Source organism: Mercenaria mercenaria, chromosome 10, assembly GCF_021730395.1.
Source record: "Mercenaria mercenaria strain notata chromosome 10, MADL_Memer_1, whole genome shotgun sequence".
Taxonomy (NCBI): domain Eukaryota; kingdom Metazoa; phylum Mollusca; class Bivalvia; order Venerida; family Veneridae; genus Mercenaria; species Mercenaria mercenaria.
The window spans coordinates 24,682,081-24,709,420 of NC_069370.1; the positions used below are offsets into that span (position 1 = coordinate 24,682,081).

Consider the following 27,340-nt stretch of genomic DNA (forward strand, 5'->3'; position numbering starts at 1 on the left):
TAATAAGCTCATAAAACCATAGATATACTCTTACGATGCCATTAACATATATATTTGGAAGAGCAATTTGAATATTTTATGTGTCCTGCTTGTATCTTAAGCTGCATTGCAAAAGTAACGTAAGTATCATTGCACATAGGTATGAGAAAAAAAATACATTCAAGTAAGGCTTAATATGTGGCAAATATGATTGTTATTTACCAACATTATGTATCTTATACCACGAATTTAAGAACATTTAATCATCAAGCTTTTCTTGGAAACATTTATGTCAATCAACAATAACACATATTGAACTTGTCAAAACTGATCAGAAATATGCTGATGGTAACGTATGTATCCCAAATTAACTAATAAATTCATTTTCGGGTATCAAAATTCGTGTTCAAGATTGCCATCAAATTGAAGCCGACCATTGTAAATCAAAAGCACAAATACTTATTTATTCAAATTAATTATTTCTTACGATTGTCAAATTAATTATTCGTATTTTCAAAGGCGGCTTTGGTAATCTCGTTCTCTTGTATATTTGTAAGTGGCAGCTCTTATAACAAGTGCTTTTGTCACTGAATCCATGAATCACACCACTTTAAGCTGTATATAATGAAATGCACAAAGAAAAAGTACTTATTCTAATATTAAAAATTAAATATAACCACAAGTCACCGTGTCAGAACTTTTCCAAATAATGAAGAAAAGATAATTTTATTTGAGTACAACCACATTCATGAACCAAGCACCAACAAAAACCAACAATTCTACATATAAAATTTCATTCAGACTTAACAGTTCTATTAAGTCTGTCTTTACTGTAAAAGACTTTTTCAAATATATTAACGGTCTTGTAAAAAAATATTTCAAGATATGTCACGGTTGGAACAAAACTTTATGCCCTTTTACTTGCAGATTTTTACCTTAACAGTAATTAAAGCTAGCTCTTTTACCTTTTAGCTACCAGTTCTACGGCAGCGATTTGTTTTAAGGTATCGATTTTAATAGATACGAAAATAAAGTAATATAAGGTCGCATACGTTCTTAGCAAAACTACAAACACTATCTTTTCGGTTAAGCCTGCGCCCGAACAACCAAAGCCTATTCAACAAATTAAGAAACAGACTCTCGATACTCCGAAAGAAACACGGTACATTTTCACAGGGAATGTATAATGTCATATTATACATTTCTTGTGAAAAAGTACTGTTTTTTTTTCAAAGTCTCGAAGTCCGTTTCTCGTTTTGTTTTTCTTATTTTCTCTCCTCCATTTTCTGTTTGCCAAAGGATATAATTAGCAGGGAGGTAATAGTTTCACTGTCTGATTCTCTCTTTTTAAAGTAGCGCACTGTCTTTAGCCTTCTCACATTCTCGATACACCTTTCAGATTTTAGCCCTTGATGTTACAATAATGTTAACCTGATGTGAAACCCACCACAAGTCAACAGTGATACACCAATAACCTATGTATTGATACATACGTTACCGATCACTGTGCTATGGGTACCACGGGTATGCTGTTTCCATTCATTTTGTATTCAAAAATATGTTAAACATGTATCTTTATGCTAAAAACACTATGACATACGACCAGTTCTGTAAACAAAACCTTTTTAGCAAGAAATTAATATTAAAGCATATATTATTAGATTTTAAAAATAGAATTTGCATGACGTGTTTTAAACAAAAATAGTGATAAAAACAAAACTTTTTAGCAAATTAAAACGCCTGAGCGTATTATCTTGGAACCTTGACTTCAAAAAATAAAAGAAGCCTCATGTTGTATAAAAAGTAATATATCAGGCATGAAAGGATACATACGTTACCATACGTAACGTATGTATCAATAATTTGTACTGTGTTTATGGCGTACTCAATATGTACAGCAACATAAATTTAATTGAAACAAAAAAAATATAATTGTCATATAATCACAAATAGGTTTTACTTTAAGCTTCCTATTTAAACCGAACATTACCAGCGGAGCCTATTGAACATTTTCAGAAAAAGAAAACACTTCTTCAAGGACAAATGTGCGACTTAACCTGTGTGAAATCTGCATCTTACGACATAGACGATACAAACTGATGACACTGTCAATTAAAACTGAGTGACACTTTCTTGTTTATGTTATTTTAAATAAGATTCAATGGTAACGTTTGTATCGATCACGTATCATTTTGCCATTTCTTATGCCATTTAAATTAAGAAGGACCTCTGCTTCATAACAGACAAATGATTGATGTATTGAAAATGCATATACTGTTTTGGCATGAAAAAACTACTCTTAGTTCAACATGAACTGCTGTGATTTTCAGTGTCTTAGAATAAATGTAACGTTTGTATCATAGAAAGTGGAATCTTTACAAAAGGAAAGTTTAAGTGAAAAATATATCACTACTAAGTATATCTTGTATCAAATGTTATAACATGTAGTTGAAACAAAACTAGAAATAACCTATAAAGACATAAAAACGATATTCTTTATATGTCAAGCTCATATATTCATAGTAGGATAGATCCATAACCAAAGTATTCCTTCATTGGCGTCATATCTTTTTTATTGTTTAGGAATCGTAATAACACAAACATACATATTATGATGCAGTTATTAATAATTAGGGGACATGTATTCTTTGCATTTACTAAAAAATCCGTCATTAACTATAAAAGCGGTCAAGCGTTGTGAATTTTTGTATAAAACTTGCGCATGGCGCCATTAACGTATGTATCATTTTAAATTGTCTTTTGTACATTTTTTGGATTATGGATATGATAAATCCAATTGACATTAGGTAACAAGTATAAACACATATTCATTGGAATTATAGTATGTTTAATTTGCTTCCGGAGCCTATTTTTAAACAACCACGATTAGGAACACTCGATTGTTCGTCATTTAAAACTTAACGATAGGAGGGTTTACACTATGGTTCATCTACAATATTAGTGTAGTTTAACAGCCAGGGTCACGATTCAGACCTCTTTAATTATTACATGGTATAAAAATGTCAACTGGTTATCTCAGAAATGATGAGAGAAAACTGTAAAATCCGTTTATAAAAATTGCACTGCACCTTATCCTCTAATTTTCGCACACTGTTCCTTACCATCGGACAAAAATTGTGGTTTTTTTTGAAAATACGAACTGTGATCTGCTCAAAACCAACAGTACTAGATAAATATGTGGAAATATTCCTTCAAATCAGAAAAATAGCTTACAACCTGCGGTATATTAGGTAAAAAGACCATTTTTGCAAGTCGCACTATTCCTTATCCCGTGTTTACCGGAGAATTTTCCATCGATTCGAATTTTATGACCAGCATTCCAGACAAAATAAAGTGCTGTTTCCAAAGTGAAAGGTACCGGTAGATGGAGAAAACAGTGGAGCAGGTTGATAGACATGTGTTATTGTCTAGATATCCTTGAAAAAGCAAAAAAGTAAGAAAAACTCACATTTTCAGTTTTGGCCGCCATTTTTTTTCCATGGTAAGGAGTAGATCGAATACCCCCCTTGGTTTTAGTATCTGACAGCACAAAATAAGACGTTTGGGGTAAAGTCCTGGTTAGCCTTTCTGTATCAGTAAAGCTTAGATATAGTGAACACGTCAGAACACTGGAATTTTTGTTGTATCTATATAACGGAAAGTATGGTTACCTATGCACATTGATACTAACCTGTTTTTTGTGATATAATATGTATAGCTAAATCATTTACTATTACAAAATAATTTGGGTCATCTTTTTTTGTTGGGTTCAACGTCACACCAACACAATTAAGGTCATATGGTGACATTTCACCTTTAATGGTGGAGGAAAACCCCAGGTACCCCTCCATGCATTATTTCATCATGGGCTGGCACCTGGATAGAACCACCGACCTTCCGTAAGCAAGCTGGATGGCGTTCTCACTTGAAGAATTCAACGCACCCAGTAAGGGTCTAACCCACATCGTTGAGGGGCAAGTGATTCAAGGTCAGCGACTGTAACCACTCAGCCACAGAGTCTCCTTAGTACATCTTTGATACATATAAATGTATGTATTATCTGTCAAATAATCTGCATGACTTTTGGACCAATAAACCTGTTTGCTTTATCCATGGAAACACTTTCAAATAAAATAAAGCAAAAAATCAGGAAATAAAATTTGTTCTTTACATCCAAGTTTTAACTACATGTATATCAGAATTTGCTACAAATTGTATCCAGTTTTATGGAACGAAAAGGCTACATTGGTCTGATGTTTCCATATGGCCTGATGTTTAACTCCATCTAGGTTTATTTAAAACATTTAATGAACATTTCAATATATTTGTGTTTGATCAAAATGCCAACAGATGAACAATTTTGTTTTAAAAACCTTAGAACTTGAGAAATGTTCTCAGAGGGAAACTATAGTTCAGTTCATTGGAACACTTGAACATAACTGAAATTTTTAGAACTAGAGCTATCACTAAAGGTGACGAACGTACCAGTATACACCCCCCCTCACAACGTTGTTTTCGGGGGGTACTGTACAAAAACCTTCAGACAATGAATGACTCTATTATTGAGAAATTATACTTACCCATAATCATACGACCAAACACCTTGTACTCTGCCACCTTTATGTCTAGCCACATAACAAAATGCGACAGGGTCCATGGTTGTACCTGGGACAACAGGTTACTAAAGTCTTTCTTTACAGAACCCAAGTCCATCATTGTTTACATCTGTTCCTGGAAGACAATATTTATAGAACTACAACAGTTGTAAAAGAGGGAAATGTTGGGAGTGGGGGTAATGTAGTAGTGCAGGGATTTTTTTCTTGTATGTTTGGACCTATTCCCAATCGTAAAGGCGACTTTTCCCAATTTCTGAAATATAAATTCACAAAAGGTCTCTGTAAAAGGGAATAACATGGCTGACAGAGCGCTCGACTATTCGAAGAATTGATGTAAGTATGGGGTCAAATATAACCAGAGAATATCAGATGAAAGAAGGGCAAGAGCTCGTAGAACACGAAATCCCCACCCCCCCCTTGATGCATGCAGTAACTACGAAAGGAACAGAAATTATGTGGTCTCTGTGCACTGGACGTTTGACCTACTGACCTCAAATCAATAATTGTGGGTCATTTACCAGTCATAAGTGACCTCCCTATCAGATGTGATCTAAGACCAAAGCATTCTTTAGAGATCTGGCAAAATAAAGTTCTGCTGTTCTGGGTAGATGTGACCTTGACCTTTGACCTACTGACCTCAAAATCAATAGGAGTCATCTGCTGGTCATGATCAACATCCCTATTAAGTTCCGTGATCCTAGGCCCAAGTGTTCTCAAGTAATCATCCGGAAACGATTTAACTGTTCACTGTGGCATTGACTTTTGACCTACTGGTCTCAAAATCGACAGGGGCTCAACCAGGGGCCGCAACTCAGGAACCTATTATTGCATCTAAGGATTCATCATGGAATCCAAGATATATTTATTGCTAAAGATATTTTGCAAGTTTGTATCAAATCAAACCATAAATGAAGTCTCTATATTGCTGCAAATGCCAAAATAGCAAATTTTGGCCCTTTAAGGGACCAGAACTCTAAAACCCATAATTGAATCTGGTCTGTTTTCGAAAGAAACCAAGATATTATGCAAATACAAGTTGTGTGCTAGTTTTATTAAAATCAATTGCAAAATGTGGTCTCTACCGGGTTCACAAGCCAAAATAGCAAATTTTGGCCCTTTCAGGGGCCATAACTCTAGAACCCATGATGGGATCTGGCCAGTTTTCAAAAGGAACTGAGATATTATGCCAATTTAAGTTGTGTGCAAGTTTGATTAAAATTGATTGGAAAATGTGGTCTCTATCGTGTTCACAAGAAATTGTGAACAGACGGACGGAGGACAGACAAAATGTGATCTCAAAAGCTCACCCTGTCACTATGTGACAGGTGAGCTAAAAAATAATGGCTACTAATTCTGGCACTTTTGGCTATAAAATGGCTCCAAGTTTTTGCTATTGGTTAAAGTCATGGCTACAAGTGTGAAAGATCCAGGGGAAGCCCTGACAACTGTTCTGAGAGAATCGAGTCCAATCTGAATCACTGCTACGGTTACTTTCCTGTTTAAAACAACACTCCTGCCCCTTTCTGGCAGCACCTTGCCCTATTTGAGCTCTAGAGAAAACACTATTAATACCCTTCCTTCTTCGAAAGGGGGAAAAATAAAGTAGAAAATATCAAATAAAGATTCTTGCATTGATTTCTTACTGATGTATTTACTTAAGCTACCTTAAATAAAATATATTTATATTTTCACAAGCTGTTTCATATCATTCTTATTTTATGATCTCAATTTACTTAAATAAATGATATGTGCACTGCAATAAAACGCTAAAAAGTGTACCCGGCTATAATTCCGCAGAGCCCGGCTATAATAAAATCCTTGGGATAACCCTGACAAGTGCTGAAAGCTATATGTCAAAATGTGGACAGGAACAAATACACTTAACCAAGGCAGGGTTTCCACTGGGCACAATTTTTTTTCCGCCACTTAAATTTTTTAAAGAAAAAGGTGCGTGCGGCAGGGGATCAATAATGTTGAAAAAATTAGAATTAATATAATATCACTCAATTAGTTCAGTTTTTTAAAATTTATTTTCTACATTCCACAAATAACTCAACAAGTAGACGCATACACATTAACATTGATTTATCATGTAAAGATAAGTAGTCAGTTCAAAATTATATACCATTTTTCTTCAATCTCTTTTTCATTTCATACTTTAACTATGCAATTTGCTCTTGAACCAGTCTATCCTAATATCACATTGAGTCAAAAATAGGTTTTAATCTTAATTCTCAACCATTTTCAAAATGTAACTGTTTTAAGTTATGTAACCTATTTCAGTTACTTTTTCAAGCAATTTATAACCTGTATTAGTTATAAAATATAGATCACCCAGGTAAGTTATTCAAAAAAAGCCTTTTTGCTGTTCTCACAAAGCGACCTTTAAAGTGTAATTAGTAGCAAACTGTGGTTAATCAAATTCTCTTTTAGTCTGATCATGGCCTGATGATCATAATGGGATGTTAAAGGTCCATTACTAAGGGAAAGTGAGTAGGCAATTTTTTTCATAGCCAGTGCATAGACTTCTGCAAGACACTAAATAATGAAGATTGGCAGGTCAAAATTTACAGAAGGTCTTTGGAACTCAAAGAAATGTATGTGTATTATGTTGAAATTTCAATGAATCGACAGAATGACCCCCCAGGTCTTTTTAACTTTCTTCATACTTCATAGAAAAATAATTGTACATATACTGCAATTTATTTCGAATTTCTACATACCAACTTTCATTTTCCAATAAAATGAAATAGTTTCTGTGCTTTTTAAAAGAAATTAAAATGTTCACTTTCCTTAGTATTGGACCTTTAAGAGTTTTACAGCTTTAAAACCATTTGCATAAGACTTTATCAGCCTTGCATAAAAAAAATTACTGCATAGCTGGAAAAATAAAAGGCCAAGGATTCAGGAAATGATTGCATTAGTCACATTCAAAAGGAGGAATTGACACAGGAGGGCTTTGTAATATTTTATGATAACTGAATCAAGTTATGAAAGTAAAAGCAATAACTCAAATGGGTTATAAAATGAGATAACTTGAAACAGTTACACCCCTGACTGAAAACTATCCCTATATAGAGTTTGCCAATTTTGAATTATCTCCCTTTAATGGTCATTTTTCACTACTAAGATGTTTCTAAAACATGAACATTTAGCTCTTTAATTTCTAACTTTTTATTTCAAAATTTATATAAGGTCAATTATCCAAAACAGCGTGTTTTATTTTATTTTATGACTTTTGAAAAGCTTTTCAAAAAGGCTTAAATTTCATTATATATATATATCTAAATTTCTTTAACGTTTCATACAGCCCGACCCGCTTAGCTCAGTAGGTAACAGCGTTGGTCTACGGATCGCGGGGTCGTGAGTTCCATCCTCGGGCGGGGTGTATGTTCTCCGTGACTATTTGATAAACCACATTGTGTCTGAAATCATTAGTCCTCCACCTTTGATATATGTGGGGAAGTTGGCAGTTACTTGCGGAGAACAGGTTTGTTCTGGTACAGAATCCAGAAACACTGGTTAAGTTAACTGCTCGCCATGACATGACTGAAATACTGTTGAAAAATGGCGTTAAACCCAAAACAAACAAACAAATAATGTTTCATACATAAATTGTATAGCGAAACTACCAGGTACAAGTAGCTCTTTATTTTGATGACCTTGAATGGGGCCGTGTATCAATGCTATACGTTGGGCATGTAAAAGAACCAAACAAACTGCTTTAGTTCATTTGTATCTCAATTCTTCGACTGAAATTTTACGAACACGTAGATTTATTTAACATTAATATTTTACGATCGCACAAATTTATCTATAATATCTTCGACTTTTCATTATTATCGATTACTTCGGCGATTGGCTTGATATTAAAAATAACTTGTGTTTAAGTATCAAGAAAATTGGTGGGGCTTATGACGAAGCGCTCAGCAAATATTTCGTTTCATTTGCTTTCGTAATAGTAGGCGGGTCTGAATTTGGCAAATCAGATTGACTGATAATCGTTCTTGCGTGAAGGAACACTCTTGTGACTCCGCGAAGTTTTAAATTATGCCCAGAGGTGTAATTCGGTATCGACACGGTGTATTGTCTTCGTGTATTGCTAAATATCGGATTATCTGTGACACGCCAGGGGTTTTTTTTACTAAGAAAGTGACACCGATAGTCAGCGTCTTCCCCTTGGAAAATTTTTCCCCAAAAGATCAATTTTCCCCAATCTATCTCCAATTCTTATGTTTCAGGGATCGAATTTAGCGGTCACTAACACGCGAAATTCGAGTGAGAATAAAAGAATCCGAGTAGGAAATCATGGCACTCGAATATTTTCGCGATCACGTTTGATTATCGACGAATTCGCTCAAACTGTCCTTTGCTCTTTGAAAGCTCCTTTGGGGTAGTAATTTTACCGATAAACACGTGACCACTTGTAGACGCTTGTCACTATTATAAATGAAATTATTGGATATCTAAGTAAGCGTCTAGACGAAATTTACTTTCGTTTTGGTCGGTGATTCGAAAATGCGAAAACGGAGAGGAAAATCACGAGTTTCTTTAGGCGGAAAGGAAAAAAAGGAAAAAGGAAAGGGATACTTAAAATTCTAGCGAAACCATGGGCAGTGACCTGAAAGAACTTAAAACTTCGGCGTCCATCCAAAAGTCCAAAGAATCATCGAGTACTTTGGTTTGTTCTTCCGAAACTAGAAAGTCCCGACCTGTCAAAACCGTGAAAACGTTGGAAACGGAGCTGAACATTTATTATGAAACCAAATAACCAAGTGGAACCAACCATGTTGCTAGTGGAAAAAAAATGGCACTGCATTGTTAGTGGGAAAAAAAATTTGATCCCTGAAATAGGATAACTTAAAATCTGAATTGCTGTAAAAATCCAATGACATGTTATACACTGTAAAAGCAGTATCACATGATGGATATAATATTGTGAATTTTCCCCAAATTGGCCTCTTTCGCATGATTTTTCCCCATTTGACCAGCGTCTTCCCCAACTCCTAAAAAAAAGCCCTGCAGGCTGTGTATAATTATTGATCAGGGATAGTCGGCACGTTTCTATTGTATGTTGTTTCCGGTAGTAAAACAGATGTTTATTTTACGCAAATTTAAAATTGTTAACTGTGGGATTTTTTTTTTCGCCAAAAAAGGAATTGGCGAATAGCAGCGGAAACCCTGCGAGGTGTAATGCCAATGCAGACACTAACACTGTGGTGAGAAATTCGCAGAAATCTATGGAACATGCAGAAAATATGCATGATAAGCTTGGAACTGATCACGCACGTAAGGTCTGGTGGAAATATACCCAATAATATAGTCAAGAGGCCATGATGGCCCTATATCGCTCAACTGGTTAATTGTTTGCTATGAAGATTTGCATTTAAGCTTGACCCCGGGGTCATGATTTGAACAAACTTGGTAGAGATCCACTAGGCAATGCTACTCACCAAATATCTAAGCTCTAGGCCGTCTAGTTTATTTCTAGACATTTTTTGGAAGAATTTCCTATGTACAATCAAGTAACCCCTGGGGTGGGGCCAATCTGACACCGGGAGTCATGATTTGAACAATTTTGTAGAGGTCCTCTAGGCAGTGCTACATGTCAAATATCTAAGCTCTAGGCGTTTTGGTTTATTTTTAGAAATTTTTTGCAGATTTTCCAAGTACAATTAAGTTACCGCTGGGGCGGGGTCAATTTTACCACGGGAGTCATGATTTGAACAAAGTTTGTAAAGTCTACTAGGCAATGTTACATATCAAATATCTAAGATCTAGGCCTTCTGGTTAATTTTTAGCAAATTTATAAAAATTTCCCTATGTACAATCAAGTAACCCCTGGGGCTGGGTCAATTTGACCCTTGGGGGGGGGGGGGGGGGGGGGGTCAAGATTTGAACAAATTTTGAAGAGGTCCACTAGGCAATGCTACATGTCAAATATCTAAGCTCTAGGCCTTCTGGTTTATTTTTAGAAAATTTTGAAGATTTTTCTATGTACAATCAAGTAACCCCATGGGGCAGGGTCAAATTGACCCCAGGGGTCATGATTTGAACATATTTTGTAGAAGTCTACTAGGCAATGCTACAAGTCAAATATCTAAGATCTAGGCCTTCTGGTTTATTTTTAGAAATTTTTTGAAGATTTTCCTATGTAAAATCAAGTGACCCCTGAGGCGAGGTCAATTTTGACCCGGGGGTCATGATTTGAAAAATTTTGCAGAGGTCCACTAGGCAATGCTACATGTCAAATATCTAAGCTCTAGGCCTTCTGGTTTATTTTTTTTTTTAATTTGAAGATTTTCCTATAGAAATCTATGTAAAATCAAGTGACCCCTGGGGCAAGGTCAATTCTGACCCCGGGGTCATGATTTGAACAACTTTAGTAGAGGTCCACTAGGCAATGCTACATGTCAAATATCTAAGCTCTAGGGCTTCTGGTTTTTGAGAAGAAGATTTTTTAAGATTTTCCTATGTAAAATCATATGACCCCTCGGGCGGGGTCAATTTTGACCCTGGGGTCATGATTTGAACGAATTTGGTAGAGGTCCACTAGGCAATGCTTCACACCAAATAGCTAAGCTCTAGGGCTTCTGGTTTTTGAGAAGATTATTTAAGTTTTTCCTTTAGGTTGCCATGGCAACCAGAGTTCTGCATGGAATTCAATTCTTTGAACAATTTTTGTAGAGCTTCACCCAAGGAACATTCCTGTCAAGTTTGGATGAAATCGGCCTAGCGGTTTATGAGGAGATGTTGTTTAAAGTAAAAGTTTACGGATGCCAGACGACGGATGGTGAGTGATCACAATAGCTCACCCTAAGCCTTTGGCTCAGGTGAGCTAAAAAGTAACCAAAATATAGAATCTGATGAATCAAGGGCCATAGATATACTGACAATCAATTGGAACATGCTGACAATTATGCACAATTACGCTCGACAATGATCACTTTCGTGAAGTTTGTTGTAAAGCTGCCTTGTGGTGTTAAAGGAGCTGCACGGACATACTTTGTGTGACATACAGACTGACTGTCAACATAAAATCAATATGTCTCTATTCTTCAAATAGGAAAACTAAAAAATTGTGTACTTCAGGGGTTCCACTAGACCTGAAAACCCAAGAGTCCCAGGACCCTTGGGTCCATATTTTGAAGGGTCCTTTTCCAAAATACAGGAGTCCTGTCCCAACAAGTCAATACAATTGACTATATTTTCTTATATAGTAATACTACGTAATAAATAGCTAATAAAACAATAAAACCAAGAACATGTTACAGCATAATAACAATGTCTGTTTCAGGTCATATAATCTCATATTGTAAATTAATATTTATCAAAATTCATGTTAATTTGATGAGGTTTTTCTTCAATATTTTTATTTTCAACAGAAGTGCTAAAACACTGTAAAAATGTATCTAAAACGTAGTATCCAGATACTGGTACACTTTCGGAATGTCGTCTGAATTTTGTTTTTGTTCACTTAACTTGGTCCACTAAGGTAAACTTGAGATAATGATGCTACTTTTCATAAAAAATTGCATTGAAAGTCAGTGTTTTCAAGGAATTTTGAAAAAAATTGCATATGTCATCGGGTTTAATTAGAATCGTGAACGGACATTTTAAACTTATTTTTGCTTTCCAAATTCATTAAAATTTGTGGATTTTCTTGTTGAAATTAAGGTTTGATCACTAAACAATGGTCTAATTTAAAGTTTGCATGAAGAAATCTTGCAGGGCACTTTTCACATGCTCGGTAATCAGCTGGTCGCTTTAATACAGATAATTTAATAATTGGCGCCTTTTTGACAGTACACAATCAATACGCTTTATTTATTAATTAATATTAACACTTCATTGATTGTCATTACCTATGTGACGTAACTTGCTGATAAAGAAAAATCGGCCAGGCATGTCCACAGGATAAAGGACGGGATTTAGCAGAAGATCAAAGGCAAGAGGATTTTCACGAATTCAAGGTTTGAACACGATTCAACATATTTGGAGCATTTTCTCACGCTTTCTACAAGTAAATGTACTGATTACGAAACACACCTGCTTAACTGGTTGTGGCCAGTTTTTGTTTTTACCGAAGTTTCCAGAATGAGATTGTAATCAAATTGATGCGCTAATTTCCGTATGACTATGAGCCAATTGCGTAAATCATCGCTATCGACTGCCTGGTTACTATTTGTGGATGTTGCATTGTCGGAAAAGTATTAGAACCATCCGCACACTTGACCTTGACTGGCACTAAAAAAACATGCAGATGCCTGAGAAAAAAGAAGAATTACTCGTCAAAATATAACAACACGTGGGAACTGGGATTTCCTTGGCTTAGAAAGGCAGACAATGGACCTAGTTTTGCTTTAGAACTGCAAGCTATGTAGGAAGTAAGTTGTATGCACAACCATTTTTCCGGTTTGCAGGTTTAAACCGAAATAACATTTCAAATCGCAAGTAGAATATATGTAGATCAGTGCGACGTTTATTTGTATTAAACATTTAAGTTCTTAGATACATTTTATATCACGGCAGTAATGAGGAAGTTTTACTGACCAAATCAGTTATAAAATTTGCATATATATATCAGTCTGGGGTGTAACTGTTTTAAGTTACATAACCTATTTCAGTTACTTTTTCAAGCATTTTATAACCTGTATTAGTTATAAAATATAGTTAACTCATGTAAGTTATTCAAAAAAAGTCTTTCTGCTGTTCTCACAAAGTGACCTATAAAGTGAAAATAGTAGCAAACTGTGGTTAATCAAATTCTCTTTTAGTCTGAGCATGACCTGATAAGCATAATGGGATATTAATATTTTATAGCTTTAAAACGTTTGCGTAAAACTTTATCAGCCTTGCGTAAAAAATTTTACTGCATAGCTGGAAAGATAAAAGGTCAAGGATTCAGGAAATAATTGCATTAGTCTCATTCAAAATGAGGAATTGGCACAGGAGGGTTTTGTAATATTTTATGATAACTGAAACAAGTCATGAAATTTTAAGCAATAACCCTAATGGGTTATAAATTGCGATAACTTGAAACAGCTACACCCTTGACTGTATATATAATTATTTATTTTATTTGTTTATAGGAGAGATCGCCATAACGTCATGCATTAACATCTGTTTATCTGGTGTTGGGAAAAACAAATGTTTTTACACTGTTTGTGTATGGGATCGGAATTTTTAATTTTTAATAACTTTTTCGCTCATTTATGGATTTTAAAAATTCAGAAAGTTTTGAAATGCTTACTATTTTCATATTTTCTTATTCAAATATCTTTTAAAAATGAATAACCATTTTAAATGACATATGATTTTAATTTCGGCGTAACGATGCTCCAAACTTATAGAAAAAACACTGTAAGTTAAGCGTTCGTAATTAATCCATTTTATTTCGAAATAATAATTAAAAGTAATCAATAAATTGCTTGTTTTATATCCTTTCCATTGATCAAACATGAGCTGTCTCCATAGGATGACACATGCCCCCCGATGACACTTTAAATGAATAGTTATGGCCGATGTTCGAGTTTAGGACCTTTGACCTACGGAGCTGGGTCTCGCGTGTGACACGTCGTCTTACTGTGTCACACATTTATGCGTAGTTATTTTAAAATCCATGCATGAATGACAAAGATATGGACCGGACACGCCCATCAATGCACTATCATGAAAAAAGACCTTTAACATCTAAGCGTGACCTTGATCTTTGAGCTACGGACCTGGGTCTTGCGCATGACACTTCGTCTTACTGTGGTACACATTCATGCCAAGTTATTTGAAAATCCATCCATCGATGACAAAGATATGGACCGGACACGCCCATCAATGCACTATCCCTTAATGTCTAAGTGTGACCTTGACCTTTGAGATACGGAGCTGGGTCTTGCGCGCGACACGTCGTCTTACTGTGGTACACATTCATGCCAAGTTATTTGAAAATCCATCCATTGATGACAAAGATATGGACCGGACACGCCCATAAATGCACTATCCCTTAATGTCTAAGTGTGACCTTGACCTTTGAGCTACGGACCTGGGTCTTGCGCGTGACACGTCGTCTTACTGTGGTACACATTCATGCCAAGTTATTTGAAAATCCATCCATCGATGACAAAGATATGGACCAGACACGCCCATCAATGCAATAACCTTTAATGTCTAAGTGTGACCTTGACCTTTGAGCTACGGACCTGGGTCTTGCGCGCGACACGTCGTCTTACTGTGGTACACATTCATGCCAAGTTATTTGAAAGTCCATCCATCGATGACAAAGATATGGACCGGACATGAAAAATGTGGACAGACCGACTGACAGACGGTTCAAAAACTATATGCCTCCCTTCGCAGGGGTGTAAAATTCTTTTTCACACCACTCGCCCTGCAGGACTAGTAGCTAGTAAAATCTACTCGCCCTTAGTGGACAGTCACTCGCCCTAATAATTGACATTTTTAAAACTCAGGTAGTAAGGAAGGAGTATTATGTACAACAAGCAAATTTCAAACATAACACATAGCTCGTACACTACGTTTCCTTTTTGATTATTCATTTTTGGTTACTCTTAAATTTCTTTTTCATACCAGACATTTTTCTTTCACTAATTTTGTCATCTCCACCATCAAGTTGCTCTCCATAATAACTGCATTGATAGTAAAAATAATCACAGTCTAACCCCTACCGTAGTTTCCCAAAGTGTCAGGAAAGTATTAAACATCAGTTATTTAGGACACAATATTCATCATCCACCTACCCGTCTTGAAAGCGAAACAAAAAAGTTGACGATCATCGGTAATTATTCTGTTGATAAACTAAGTAATTAAGTAATTGGCCTGTTTTCATCATCACCTAACATCCACTCAAAGAGCTAAAAGTGTGTCGGTATCACGACATCTGAAGTGGAGATCAAAGCGGTATTGTTGCACGAGATTGTCAAGGCATTACGTCATATTACAGTTTTTGCGCCTTGTGACCTATTTGCCCTCAAGGAATTTACATTATCGTTTGAGAAGAATATTTTATAAAAAAAAAAAAAAATACATGTACAAAGATTCATTTAAAACTAATTAAAAACCGTAACAACATCATTTTGTTTTATTTTAAAACCACATTTCTATTTACGTCCACGAGGTCACGTAACCTATTCCGCCGCACTAACAGAACCTATTCCGCCGCACTAACAGAAACCTTTTCACCAAAAAAATCGTTTTACTCGATGTATTTAAATTACTGCCGCTTTTTCATTATTTAAGATTTTTTAATTCTGTTTTTTGTTCTTTCTGGTCACAAGTCCGAATTTTATGCCCATAGTATGTATCACTTATTTTCTCTTAGAAAGAAATCAGTAATTAAGATCGCGCTGTCTGAAATTTAACAAATGATTATATGAAAATTCGACCGTTTTCATACAAATTTGCTTACATTTCCGTCGATATTTTATTGAAATCTTAGTAGAATTCAAATTGTATTACTTCTCAAGCAATGTTGAAAAACTGAAGCGATAATGTTAAAAAATGAATGCACTATGCGCATTTTTTTGTGTACTGGTCGATAAACAAAAGTAACGGAGATGTAAATTTGATATTACGATAGGTCGCACGTGCTCTCGGAATGGAAAATTACCGGCATGATTGACGTTTTGATATCTTTATGATTCGCGGGTAAATTCCAGTCAATCAAAGTAGCAACTGAACTATCTCAAAGTTTGTTGACGTTTTTCAAGATGTAATTTCTGAATTTCATTAAAGCTACGACGTAAAAACCACTCGCCCGATCGGTCGAGTATACAGCGAGATCCACTCGTCCTATCCAGACTTTAACTCGCCAATGCGAGCGGGCGAGTGGAATTTTACACCCCTGCTTCGGGGGCATAAAAAATTATTGATATCATTTGGGTTTTAATAAAGTTTAAGCCGTTAGAAAAACATCTCTGTTTACAAAAAAAACATGGACGCTCGGCGTCTGTCCACCCGATCTTTGTCTTATCAGTTCTACAAATAGAAAATACAATGGATTTGTATACAAACATGATCTCTCCTATAGAAGTATCATGAAACAGAATTAAACAAAAAAATCATGTGTTTTCCATATAGAATATCCTTATAGAATGTGTTAAAGCAAGGCAAAGAAGGGTGGACCTGAAAAGTGAAATTCATATTAATGGTCTCAGAAAGCACCAGAATGCATATATAAAAAAAATTCATGGGGGCGATTCCCAAAACACCCCCAGCGGGAGGAGGAGACCCCCCCTCCCCACCTGTCCCCACTTGTTGCAAAAACTTGTTGCTTTACGATTTGCACATATCTCACTCCTTCATATTTTGGAAACTTGACAGGTATGATAAAACGCACAATACCTTAGAAGGGATGTGACAGGACAAAATCATGAAAATGACTCCAATATCGTTCCAACTTCCCCCCCCCCCCCACCAACAGTTAGGTGCCAGTATAATAACGGACATTCAAATTTTCTGACAGTTTGCTTCAATAAGATTACGCACTGACACGAGATTATCTACTGTTGCCAATCTGTGTAATTAATACCTCTTTGGTAACATGCAACAACCAGTGAAAAATAGGTATCCAGTTGTCCTAAGCATCCTATTATTAGGACTACTGCCTTTTTAAAAATGCAATGACCATCAAATCACCATACACACAAAACTGACTGCTTTTGAATATTGATGTTACCAATGTACTTGTATAAATGACAACTGTCAACAAATTGGGAAACTGTATCATGCAAAATTTTACCAAACTACATAGCCACTGCCAGCTTTGTTATTTTGCCAATTTCAGAAAAACATGGGTAATTCATAGAAAATTCATTCAACTTTTAGTGAGTCAATGCATTGCATGTTTGGAAAGAGTGTGGTGTCGCAATTTAATTTAAGGTTTTGACATCTTTTTTCACAAACGGAAAATGTCAAAAAGATTTTAAGTTAACAGAAAAATATCAACAGTAGATGATTGCATAGGATACACTTTACATCAAAGAATATACCTTCATGTGTGTAAAAGAAGTACACCTTGCATATTATGCATAAATTAATCAATAAATGGGAGAAAAACAACGCTAAATTTACAAAGCCTGCTTTGTTCAAAATAGCCGGAAGTAGCTCGCACCTGCTACATCTGCCGAATGATGTTATTGTCATCGTCATAGAAAATCGTTAAAGATGGACATGTTTAAGTGACTGTCCTATTCCAGTGACTTTTACTTCAGGCGCACTAGCTTTTCTTTAGTGAGCAGAATGAGATGGTCAAATTAGGTGTTCAAAAGTGTAAACAAAATTTTATCAAACAAAGAATATGCTTAAAAACGCATATGCCTTGTTTTTTGTAGTTTATTTTCAAAGTCACCAAACAAACAAGTGAGGCTTACTTAAGACGGATACATTTGTTATTAATCAGAATCAGCAAGAAATATTCTACTTAAAGTACTGGAAACACTATGTTTAATGTTGCAAACTAAGGATGGGCAAATGGCATGAGAATTTTGACTAGACATATCATGCTACAAGTAACATAGTTTTAAACAAAGTTTTAGGCTGATCATTTTATCTTTAACATTCTATCATGCATTTATGAAAAGTCAAATCTTTTGCATACGTATTGTAATTTGGGAAACTTCATGTGGTCACTGAAACAGGTGCCATTCTTTTTGTATAAGATAAAGCACATCATCAGCAGAATTGTCCAGTATATTTCGAGTATATTTTGAGTAAAGAAGTATCACAAATTCTTAAATGACAGGAAGTTTACTTTGATTACTGACCATATACCGTTGGCAAGCATGTTATGATTCCAAACATGTGAGTAGTGCGTATGCAGCGTTGGGTTGCGGCACTCTCAGCCTAGGAAGCGACATGTAAAAATCTTACACTTGGTAAAGTGTATGAGTATACACTTAATGGATCAGGTCACAGAAGCGTGCACATCGTGTTAGAGGTACATGTATTGCCAGCTAGGTCAGCAGTACTGGCCCCAGCAGCGTGCACATCGTGTTAGAGGTACATGTATTGCCAACTAGGTCAGCAGTGCTGGCACTATACTAGCTAGCGGTAGATGGCAGATGACTCTGGCAGTTGTCCTAAATAGGGGACAATCATCGCTGCCCCTGTATCTCAACGCCTTCTTACCTCCTGGGGGATAACGCCAAAGATTGGTCAATTATGGGTCGAGCAACATCTGGATCATTTGTAGGTCATCCCGTACCATGCAGTATTCACCGAAAACTCCGGCCATCACCTGCACGCACATACAGTGGACTTTTTCGAATCGACACGGCTGATGTTTCATTTTGATTTCAAAGTAGGATCGTCTGTCGACCTGCCTTTCACCAGATGTTGTCGAAGACGAGAAGGTATAATGCAACAACAGAGCTGCTTTCACTTTTATTTTCGAATTTTTTAAAACATATCTCAGTATTTTCAAAGAAAAATGCCATGAAAACTTTAAAAAAAAAAAGAAAAAAAAAAAGAAAAAAAAAAAAAACTTTTAAAAGAACATTTGTCAGACGGAACGCACCTAAAAATCATGCTAAACTCTGTTAAATAATTATACAATCATGTATTCCTATTCCGATACGGCTCTATCTTATCGTAAAACTTAGCACGTTTTTTGTTAATATACAGAAAGCGTTGAAACTCTGTTTTTAAACTTATTTAGAAGCAAGAAAGAAATAACTTATTTTATAATAAAATATATGTCTAGAATGTGCATGACGAGAACTTTCCAAATATATCAGGGATGGAAATTTAACTTTAACATTTCCATCAAAAATAATTAGTAAAAGCAGGGTTATCGTGTAATTCTGCCAAATATATATAGAGAGTATACTGAATTTGAGAGATTTTTTTCAAACGAATTTAGAAGCAACCAAATACTTACTTATTTTGAAGAAAAATATACCATACTATAGTAAAGGTATTGAATTGTTTTTTAAGGATATATCAGGGATGGTATAATAGAATAAATAGAAATGTGTAATTTATGACATTTTCTATAGTAAATGTATCATTTTCCTATATAAATCAGCGTAAGTTTAGGAATAGGATTTATCAGTTGCGCTGTCTGGTGGCTTATCAGAATCTGTGCCGTAGATGTACTGATAAGATCGCCAAAGAGGAGAATTGTTCAACATGAAAAAAACATTTTGATAATGAGTCCAAATGCTACTTTTTTCTCAGAAATTGCAATTTTTGTTTCTATTAATACTGCATCCATTTCTGGCGTCAATCGAAGTATTTAAAGGCCCAAATTTACAATGAACAAAATAACTTCCTGCTGAAAATATCTTAATTTACATTTTTTTCTGGCGTTTAGTTCTTTGTTTATTTGTACTTTGTTCTTTGTTTACTTATCTCGGTCGGTCAAACATTTATGACTTTACAGCCGTATCATGATAAATTTTAACATCGTAGATAAGACACAACGTCCGACATGGAAGATGATACTATTACAAATTATCAAGTTGGCAAATGAAAAACATCTTTTACAGAACATTCGCCGACAGAACCGCTCGAAACCAGTTAAAGATCTTATTGGAAGACGACGAGACTTTCCCGCCAGCGACACCGGCATAAAAGTAAAAACATGACAGAGTTTGGCGCGTTTGTCAAAATGATTGCAGTTATTAACCTATAAAGAAATATATAAAGATGAAAACCGTCGACATTTTTTGGTTGACATTTCAATGGAATATTATTCATCCGAACAAAGTGGAGAGTTATTGTGTTCGCACTGACGCCGGCGTTTCCGTTACTTTCATGATAAAGTTTGCTTTAGTGAGAGGGAACCATGAAACGATACTGTCATAGTTAAAAACTCCATTCAACCTAAGTGTTCTCATTCTTTGTCTTTTTAAGTTACTTTAATAGTAGTGTTTTAGTACCCATACATACTACCTCTACTACGCCACATTTTATTCAATAATAATTCACATAATATTTACCTGCGTCTTCTTCTCTCAATTTTGTGCTCCTCGTATTTTTAAGAAGTATGCTCAATTACACCCCTAACCCTACACACACCAAATGAGCCGCGCCATGCGAAAACCAACATAGTGGGCTTGCGACCAGTATGGATCCAGACGGTCAGGATCCATGCTGTTCGCTTTCAAAGCCTATTGGAATTGGAGAAACTGTTAGCGAACAGCATGGATCCTGACCAGACTGCGCGGATGCGCAGGCTGGTCTGGATCCATGCTGGTCGCAAACCCACTATGTTGGTTTTCTCATGGCACGGCTCAAATACGTTCACAAAATTCTTCCAGTTTCTCCCACTGTTGTCTGCAGTTTCTAATTCTCTTATTTTGGGGCGCTTCTTTAGATGTAATATATTGAACATATAAAAATAACTGCTTTATATTTTTTTATCAAAATACTTAATATTTCGTATATTACTTTTCATTGTGCCACCTTGAAAACGAAGATTTGCGGATCAGTCCTGACAGGAACACTCTGCAACTAAAAGAAATGGCAACATACATCTTAGAATAATTGTTGAAAATATCAGCTCTTCAAACTTATGATCGACATTAATTCTGCCGCATTTAGTGTACACACGCATTGAATGTACACCGTTAGACCTATGTTAAACCTAACCCTAACCTTTAGCCAGTATATTGTACACTCAATACGTGCGTACTTCAAATAGGGACGATTTAATGTTGGCGTGTATTATGACACGTATAATTAGTACTGTAACTACACCGAGGCACACTGAGATAACTGCCTCCTTGCCAGTAATTTAAAGATTTCTAAACGTACAATTTTGAAATTTAGTCTACGCATAGAACAATATGCTGTTGATAAGTTTTCACAATTAAAAAAAATCAAATTATGCTATCATATAAATTCGCTCATTTTGCGACTTCAAACCATTTAGAATTAACAGACCAGCGATACACGTTATGAGGGAAGAAAATGACAACAAAAACAAAATAATGGCGTTGTTGTACCCTATCGTAAAAGAGCATTTAATATGTTTGTGAAATTTAAACATTTCTTAGTAAAAATCAAAATTTACGTTTCTATATTTCTACAAAGTATGTTCATTTTCTAAAACGCATCTTTCATATGTGTATTTTGTGACTTTTTAAAAAAGGGCTTTGATAGTAAAATAAATAAAATCATATTTTTGCGTAATTTATTACAACTGAAATGTTGACATGTTAACATTTATAGATCAATCTAACTGTCCCCTTAATCTAAGAAATGTACTTTCTCTAATTTTTAAACTACTTGCAAAGTAGCAAATGATGGGTTAGCTCTTTGGTTCAGTATAATATTATATGATCTAGTAGGTGAGCGGTGGACTAGCGGATAAGGTGTCAGCCGCTCAATCCAGGGGTCGTGGGTTAACATCGAGCCCAACTGGGGTAACGACCATGACTTCCCATATGACAACATTACTGGGTTCTCAGGAAGTGGACTCGAAGGTGGTTCCAATAAGCTTGAAACTTTCATCACAATCGAGCTAAAACAAATTAGTATAAACTAGTATAAACTAAACTAAACTATAGTAGGTTGTATAGAAAATATGAGGTTAGCGTCATCTTCAATATGCACGAATTATTCAATAATAAGGGACATATGTATATAAAAAAGCCTGAGAAGACACATCTCCATGGAAATGATACCAAACCTATTATTTTCTCATTCATAGAAAAAGTGCATGAGTTGTGTTCGTTGTAAAGTTTTTCCAAACACATCTATATTAACAGGTAGTGTACGGTGGCACAGAGGTGACATGCACTACTCTTTTTATGTCGTTTTAAGGATCGACTTAGTATGTCGTGGTAACGATTTATTAAGACGTTGGAACGACATAAAAAAGAGAAGTGTAATTTAAAAAAAGTACTACATTGAAAAAAAGGAGTAGCGCAATAAAAAAAAAGAGTAGTGTAATAAAAAAGAATAGTGCAATAAAAAAAGAGAGTTGCATGCTAGCTATGTCGAGGGAACGACTTACTAACTCGTGGGAACGAGTTAGCTATGTCGCGGGAATTACTTACTATCTCGTTCCCACGACATAGTAAGTCGTTCCCACGACATAGCTAACTCGTTATCACAACATAGCTATCTCATTCCCACGAGTTAGTCAGCCGATCAAATTGTTTGTTATATTTATTATACCTGTGATCATCATGGACGACCGAGGAACAAACTTGGACACTGTCTGTGGTCCCAGATATGGCTGGTAAGTTTAGCTTTCTGAGTCAATCCGCATTAACTTGAGTGAGTTGGACACCCTATTGAGTGGTAGAAGCGCTTTTGTCGGGGATGCTTTGGTATGCCAATGACACTGTATGTGGGCCAATATCCGGCTGGTTTTTGTCGCCTTTGTCGATTAAATTTGCCCGAACTTGACCTGGTGGGGGTTGGACCTCAAGTCGGTTGGTATGGGCCGTTCCGTAAGGGCTTGCTTTGGTATGCCGACAGTAGACACCCAATATACCCTCTTACACTGCATGTAGGCCAATCTCCAGCTGGTTTGTGTCGCCTTTGGTGTTAATCCACCCATACTAGACCCAATGTGAGTTGGAGTGGGTTGGGCCCCAAGTCAGTTGGTATGAGTCTTTCCGTCAGGAATACTCTGGTATGGCGATGGAAGAGGCCTGAAATGTCACCTATATGTACGCCCATCTCCGGCTGTTTGTTGTCACCTTATATTATATTGTCCAGGTCCATTTTCGGACATCCGCCGTCGCTATACCGGAGTATCCCCGAGGGAACGACTCCATTCGACGAGGGATCCGACATTCTCCAACGCTCACCAGGTCGAGTCCGGAGGGATGGATAGAGATTGACTCCAGCTTCATTAGGTGGAGTTCGGACAGAATTATTCCGAATGCGACAAAAAGCACCCAGATCTGGGTCCACAGACAGTGTCCATGTTTGGTCCTAAGCCGTCGATATACAAGACTATTACCGACGGAATGGCTGCATGATACCACCAGATGGAGGGACTGACCCACTCTAAACACCACAAGACCGAGTTCGGGCGAATTGACTCTGGATGAGACAAACACCAACCGGAGATGGGCCCACATACAGTGTCAGGGTTGACTAACTCGTGGGAACGGCATAGCTAACTCGTTCCCACGAGTTAGTAAGGCGTCCCCCCGACATAGCTAGCATGCACTACTCTTTTTTTTATTGTACTATTCTTTTTTTTTTATTACACTACTCTTTTTTTATTGCGCTACTCTTTTTTTATCAATGCAATACTTAAAAAAAATTGCACTTCTCTTCTTTTTATGTCGATCCCACGACTTAGTAACTCGTTACCACGACATACTAAGTCGTTCCCTCGAGTTGGTATCTCGTGGGAACGACATAAAAAAAGAGAATTGCAATTAAAAAAGGAGTAGTGCATGTCACCTCTGTGCCACCGTAGTAGTGTGTACCCGCAGTACGCTTTGCTTGTAAAAACCAGTTTTGTCTAAAATGCCGTTGAAATGCGCCATTTGTTTTACTACTATGCAGTTTAAATTTTTTTGAGAATGACTCTATTTACTTAATTCTGCGTTCGTCCGCTATATTTATATATACGTTACTGAACTGACCATACTAACGCTGTTTTTGTCTTAGTTAATGAATTGTTAAAGAACCAACCTCTTGATTAAAGGTGATTAATCACATTTTGATCAGAGAATGGATTTGTTTAAAACTTTAACAACTAATCATTTAGCCGCGCCAGACCAATTTAACTTGATAAATGCTTACTAATAAACACTAACCTGTTTAGTGTTTGAAATTATATTTTGTTTACACATTTAAGTTCCGCCTACAGTATATATATATAGGTGACTTACCGGGTTAATAAATGACTGGAAGTAATGATGATTTACCAAATAATTTCTGATTTCGACAATACGCAATGCATTGACAAAAAAAATATATTCAAGCTCTAATACTATTTTCGCTGTTCACTGAGCTCTTATACTGTTAGGTTAAGCCGCCAGGACAGCGTCACTTTCAGATAAGTATCGCTGATATTATCTTTGCCCTTTGATGTAGACACGGAAAGCTGCCCCAAGCGAGTTTCGAACACATCGTTGAGGGGAGTGATTAAGTCAGCAACCTTACACTCATCACGGAGGCCTTGTAGAACGAATGTATGTGTGGGTTTGGACGGAGATGGTGGGTGGGGGGGGGGGGGGGGGCATATTCGATACATTAGAATGTTTTCTTTAATACTATTAATATATCAAACATGACCCCACCCACTCTCCCATACACTTTTCAATTATTTAACACTGACAAAAAGGTAACCTTATACAAATTAAGTTCCTTTTTCATTTCGTATAAGCTATAATAATAATAATAATAACTTTATTTTCTGAGGGTTACATACTAAGTGTACAAATACAAATATTATACAATTTTGGTGTGATTTTACAGTAAGCAAATGTGACAAGAGAATTCTCTCTTAGGAGATAAATGACTCCTACTTTTCTATTTATTTTATATCAGTTTTATCATAACTCTTTAAAATGAGGTAAGAATTTGTTCTCTGAAATGGGTCTGGCTATGTTTGGTATCTCTTCAAATAATGTCAGTTTTATCTAGAATCTATAGGGAATACTTTTTAGTATCTTTTTAGTCTACTGCATTACGCCTCTTTTCGAGTATTACGTGCAGCTTCGCGCCTGTACAAGAAATTTAAAAGTAGAATGGACATGAGAATAAAAGTAATATACGATGTGTTTTGCAAGCATGAAATACAGTTGATAGTGTTAAAAAACAAGAAGGATTTACAGATAAAAGCAGTTTAAAAAGAGGTCTATCATGTTAAGCATTGTGTGCAAGTTTGGTCACACCCTGCTTAAACTGGTTCAGGGTGGGGACTTGCGCAAGTTGTGCTGGAAAGGAATTCCAAAGCATTATGATGGTTGGAAGAAAAGAGTACTTACAGTAACTACAGGAGTGAGGATCTGGGTATAGGAGTGGGGATGCATGTGTCTTGTTAGACGGGATTGAGGGCTGACATAAGGAGGAAGTGGTACAGCAACCAAACCATTCACTATTTTGTAGAACATAAGGAGGCGTGAATCAGATCTCATATTTTCAAGGGTACACCATCTCAGCTGATTTAGCATGTTTGTGACACTGCTGTAAAGGGAGTAGTCATGATTAACCCATCACGTTGCCCTTCGTTGAATCATTTCGATCTGGTGAATGTTATGTTGGGTATATGGGCTCCAGACGCAGCTAGCATATTCCAGCTGTGGCCCGACTAGAGCTTTATAAGTTACTTCCCGAACTTTTGGGTTTTTGCATGGGATATTTCGCTTAATGAAGTTAAGTGTTCGGGTAGCTTTGGACGTGACTAAACTGATGTGTTTATTCCAGTTAAGATCTGAGAATATAGTGACCCAAAGATACTTTGCATCAGGAACTGTTTCCAAGACTTGGCCATGGAGCATATAGTTTGATCTCAAAGGTTTTTTTGACCTTGTTATGTTCATAACTGTGCATTCTGATGGATTAAACTCCATGTCCCACTTACTTTCCCATAACTGTAATCTATTCAAGTCTTGCTGGAGGGTGTTTTCTTGGGCAGAACTATTTACAGTTAAATAAGACAGCAGTGTCATCGGCGAACAAACGGATCTGTGAAATCAGATTTTAAGGCAGGTCATTTATGCACAGTAAGAGTAGAAAGGGGCCTAGGACGGAGCCCTGTGGGACTCCGGGCGTTACTAGAACTACATCTGATGCTTCACCATTCACAAGGACGGATTGGCGCCTGCCAATCAAGAAAGACTTGACCCATAGCAACGTGGTGCCCTGAACACCATGTTGATGAAGTTTATACAGAAGTTTCAGATGGTTAACCTTGTCGAATGCTTTTGAAAAGTCCAGAAGGATTAAGTCCGTCTGGTGGCCTTGAATTAAGTTTCGAGATATATCTTCTACAAGTTCGAGTAACTGAGTTTCGCATGACCTTTTCTCTCTGAACCCATGCTGCAGGTCATAAAGGATATTGTTAACCTGGAAATGCTTGGTAATAATAGAGAATATAATGTGTTCCAATAACTTACAAAGAATACAAGTTATGGAAATAAGCCGGTAATTTGCAGGATTGCTTTTGTCGCCCTTTTTAAAAAGAGGAGTGACATTGGCCTTGGGCCAGTCAGCTGGGATAGTGCCCGTGTCAAGTGACCTTTGGAAGAGCTTAGTGACTAGTTGTGAGATTTGTTCACTAAGATTTTTAAGAAGGATCGGCTTTAGACCCTCGGGACGACATGCTTTGTCTATTTCAAGGGAAGAGAGGGGTTTCTGAACACCATTTATGCCGATAGTGACATTTGGCATAAAGGGGAAAGTTTGGCTGGTAGTCAGTTGGTACGGAAAGTAGAGACTGCACTTTCATTTTACAGAGTTGGCCTAATTTGAGAGGTGACATAGGGTGAATACAGATTGGAATTGAAAATCGGGGATATTGGTCTTCTTGTGCCATCAGTATGAAGTTGTCCTTTTTCTAGAAGAGGAGAAATGCCCTGAGAATCTTGCTTGACATTTTTGGCAAGGGAGAAAAGTTTCTTGCGAGAGAAGTTTTGACCTGTTTGGGGGTTATCCGGATCATCTTGACATCCAAGAACATAATCTATGTAGCTGACATGGGCATGTTTGATATTTTCCCTAACAAGATTTTTAAAATTTATGTAATGTTGTTTGACCTTTGGATTAGTGTTATTTTTGACCTTTTGGAACATCGTATTTCGTTTTCT

The 27,340-nt window shown here is 36.4% G+C and overlaps 1 protein-coding gene across 3 annotated transcripts in view; it reads right to left on the reverse strand.

The window, feature by feature from the left end:
- Positions 1–17,725, reverse strand: part of LOC123559620 (mucin-17-like) — a 45,345-nt gene extending 27,620 nt beyond the window's left edge. For all 3 annotated transcript variants that reach the window (XM_045351587.2, XM_045351588.2, XM_045351586.2), the window contains exons 1-2: positions 17,600–17,725; positions 4,560–4,710 (exon numbers count right to left, since the gene is read on the reverse strand). In XM_045351587.2, coding sequence (XP_045207522.2) covers positions 4,560–4,695 — 136 coding nt within the window. In that variant the 5' untranslated portion in view covers positions 4,696–4,710; positions 17,600–17,725. The remainder of the gene's footprint in view (positions 1–4,559; positions 4,711–17,599) is intronic.
- Positions 17,726–27,340: the final 9,615 nt, after the last annotated feature.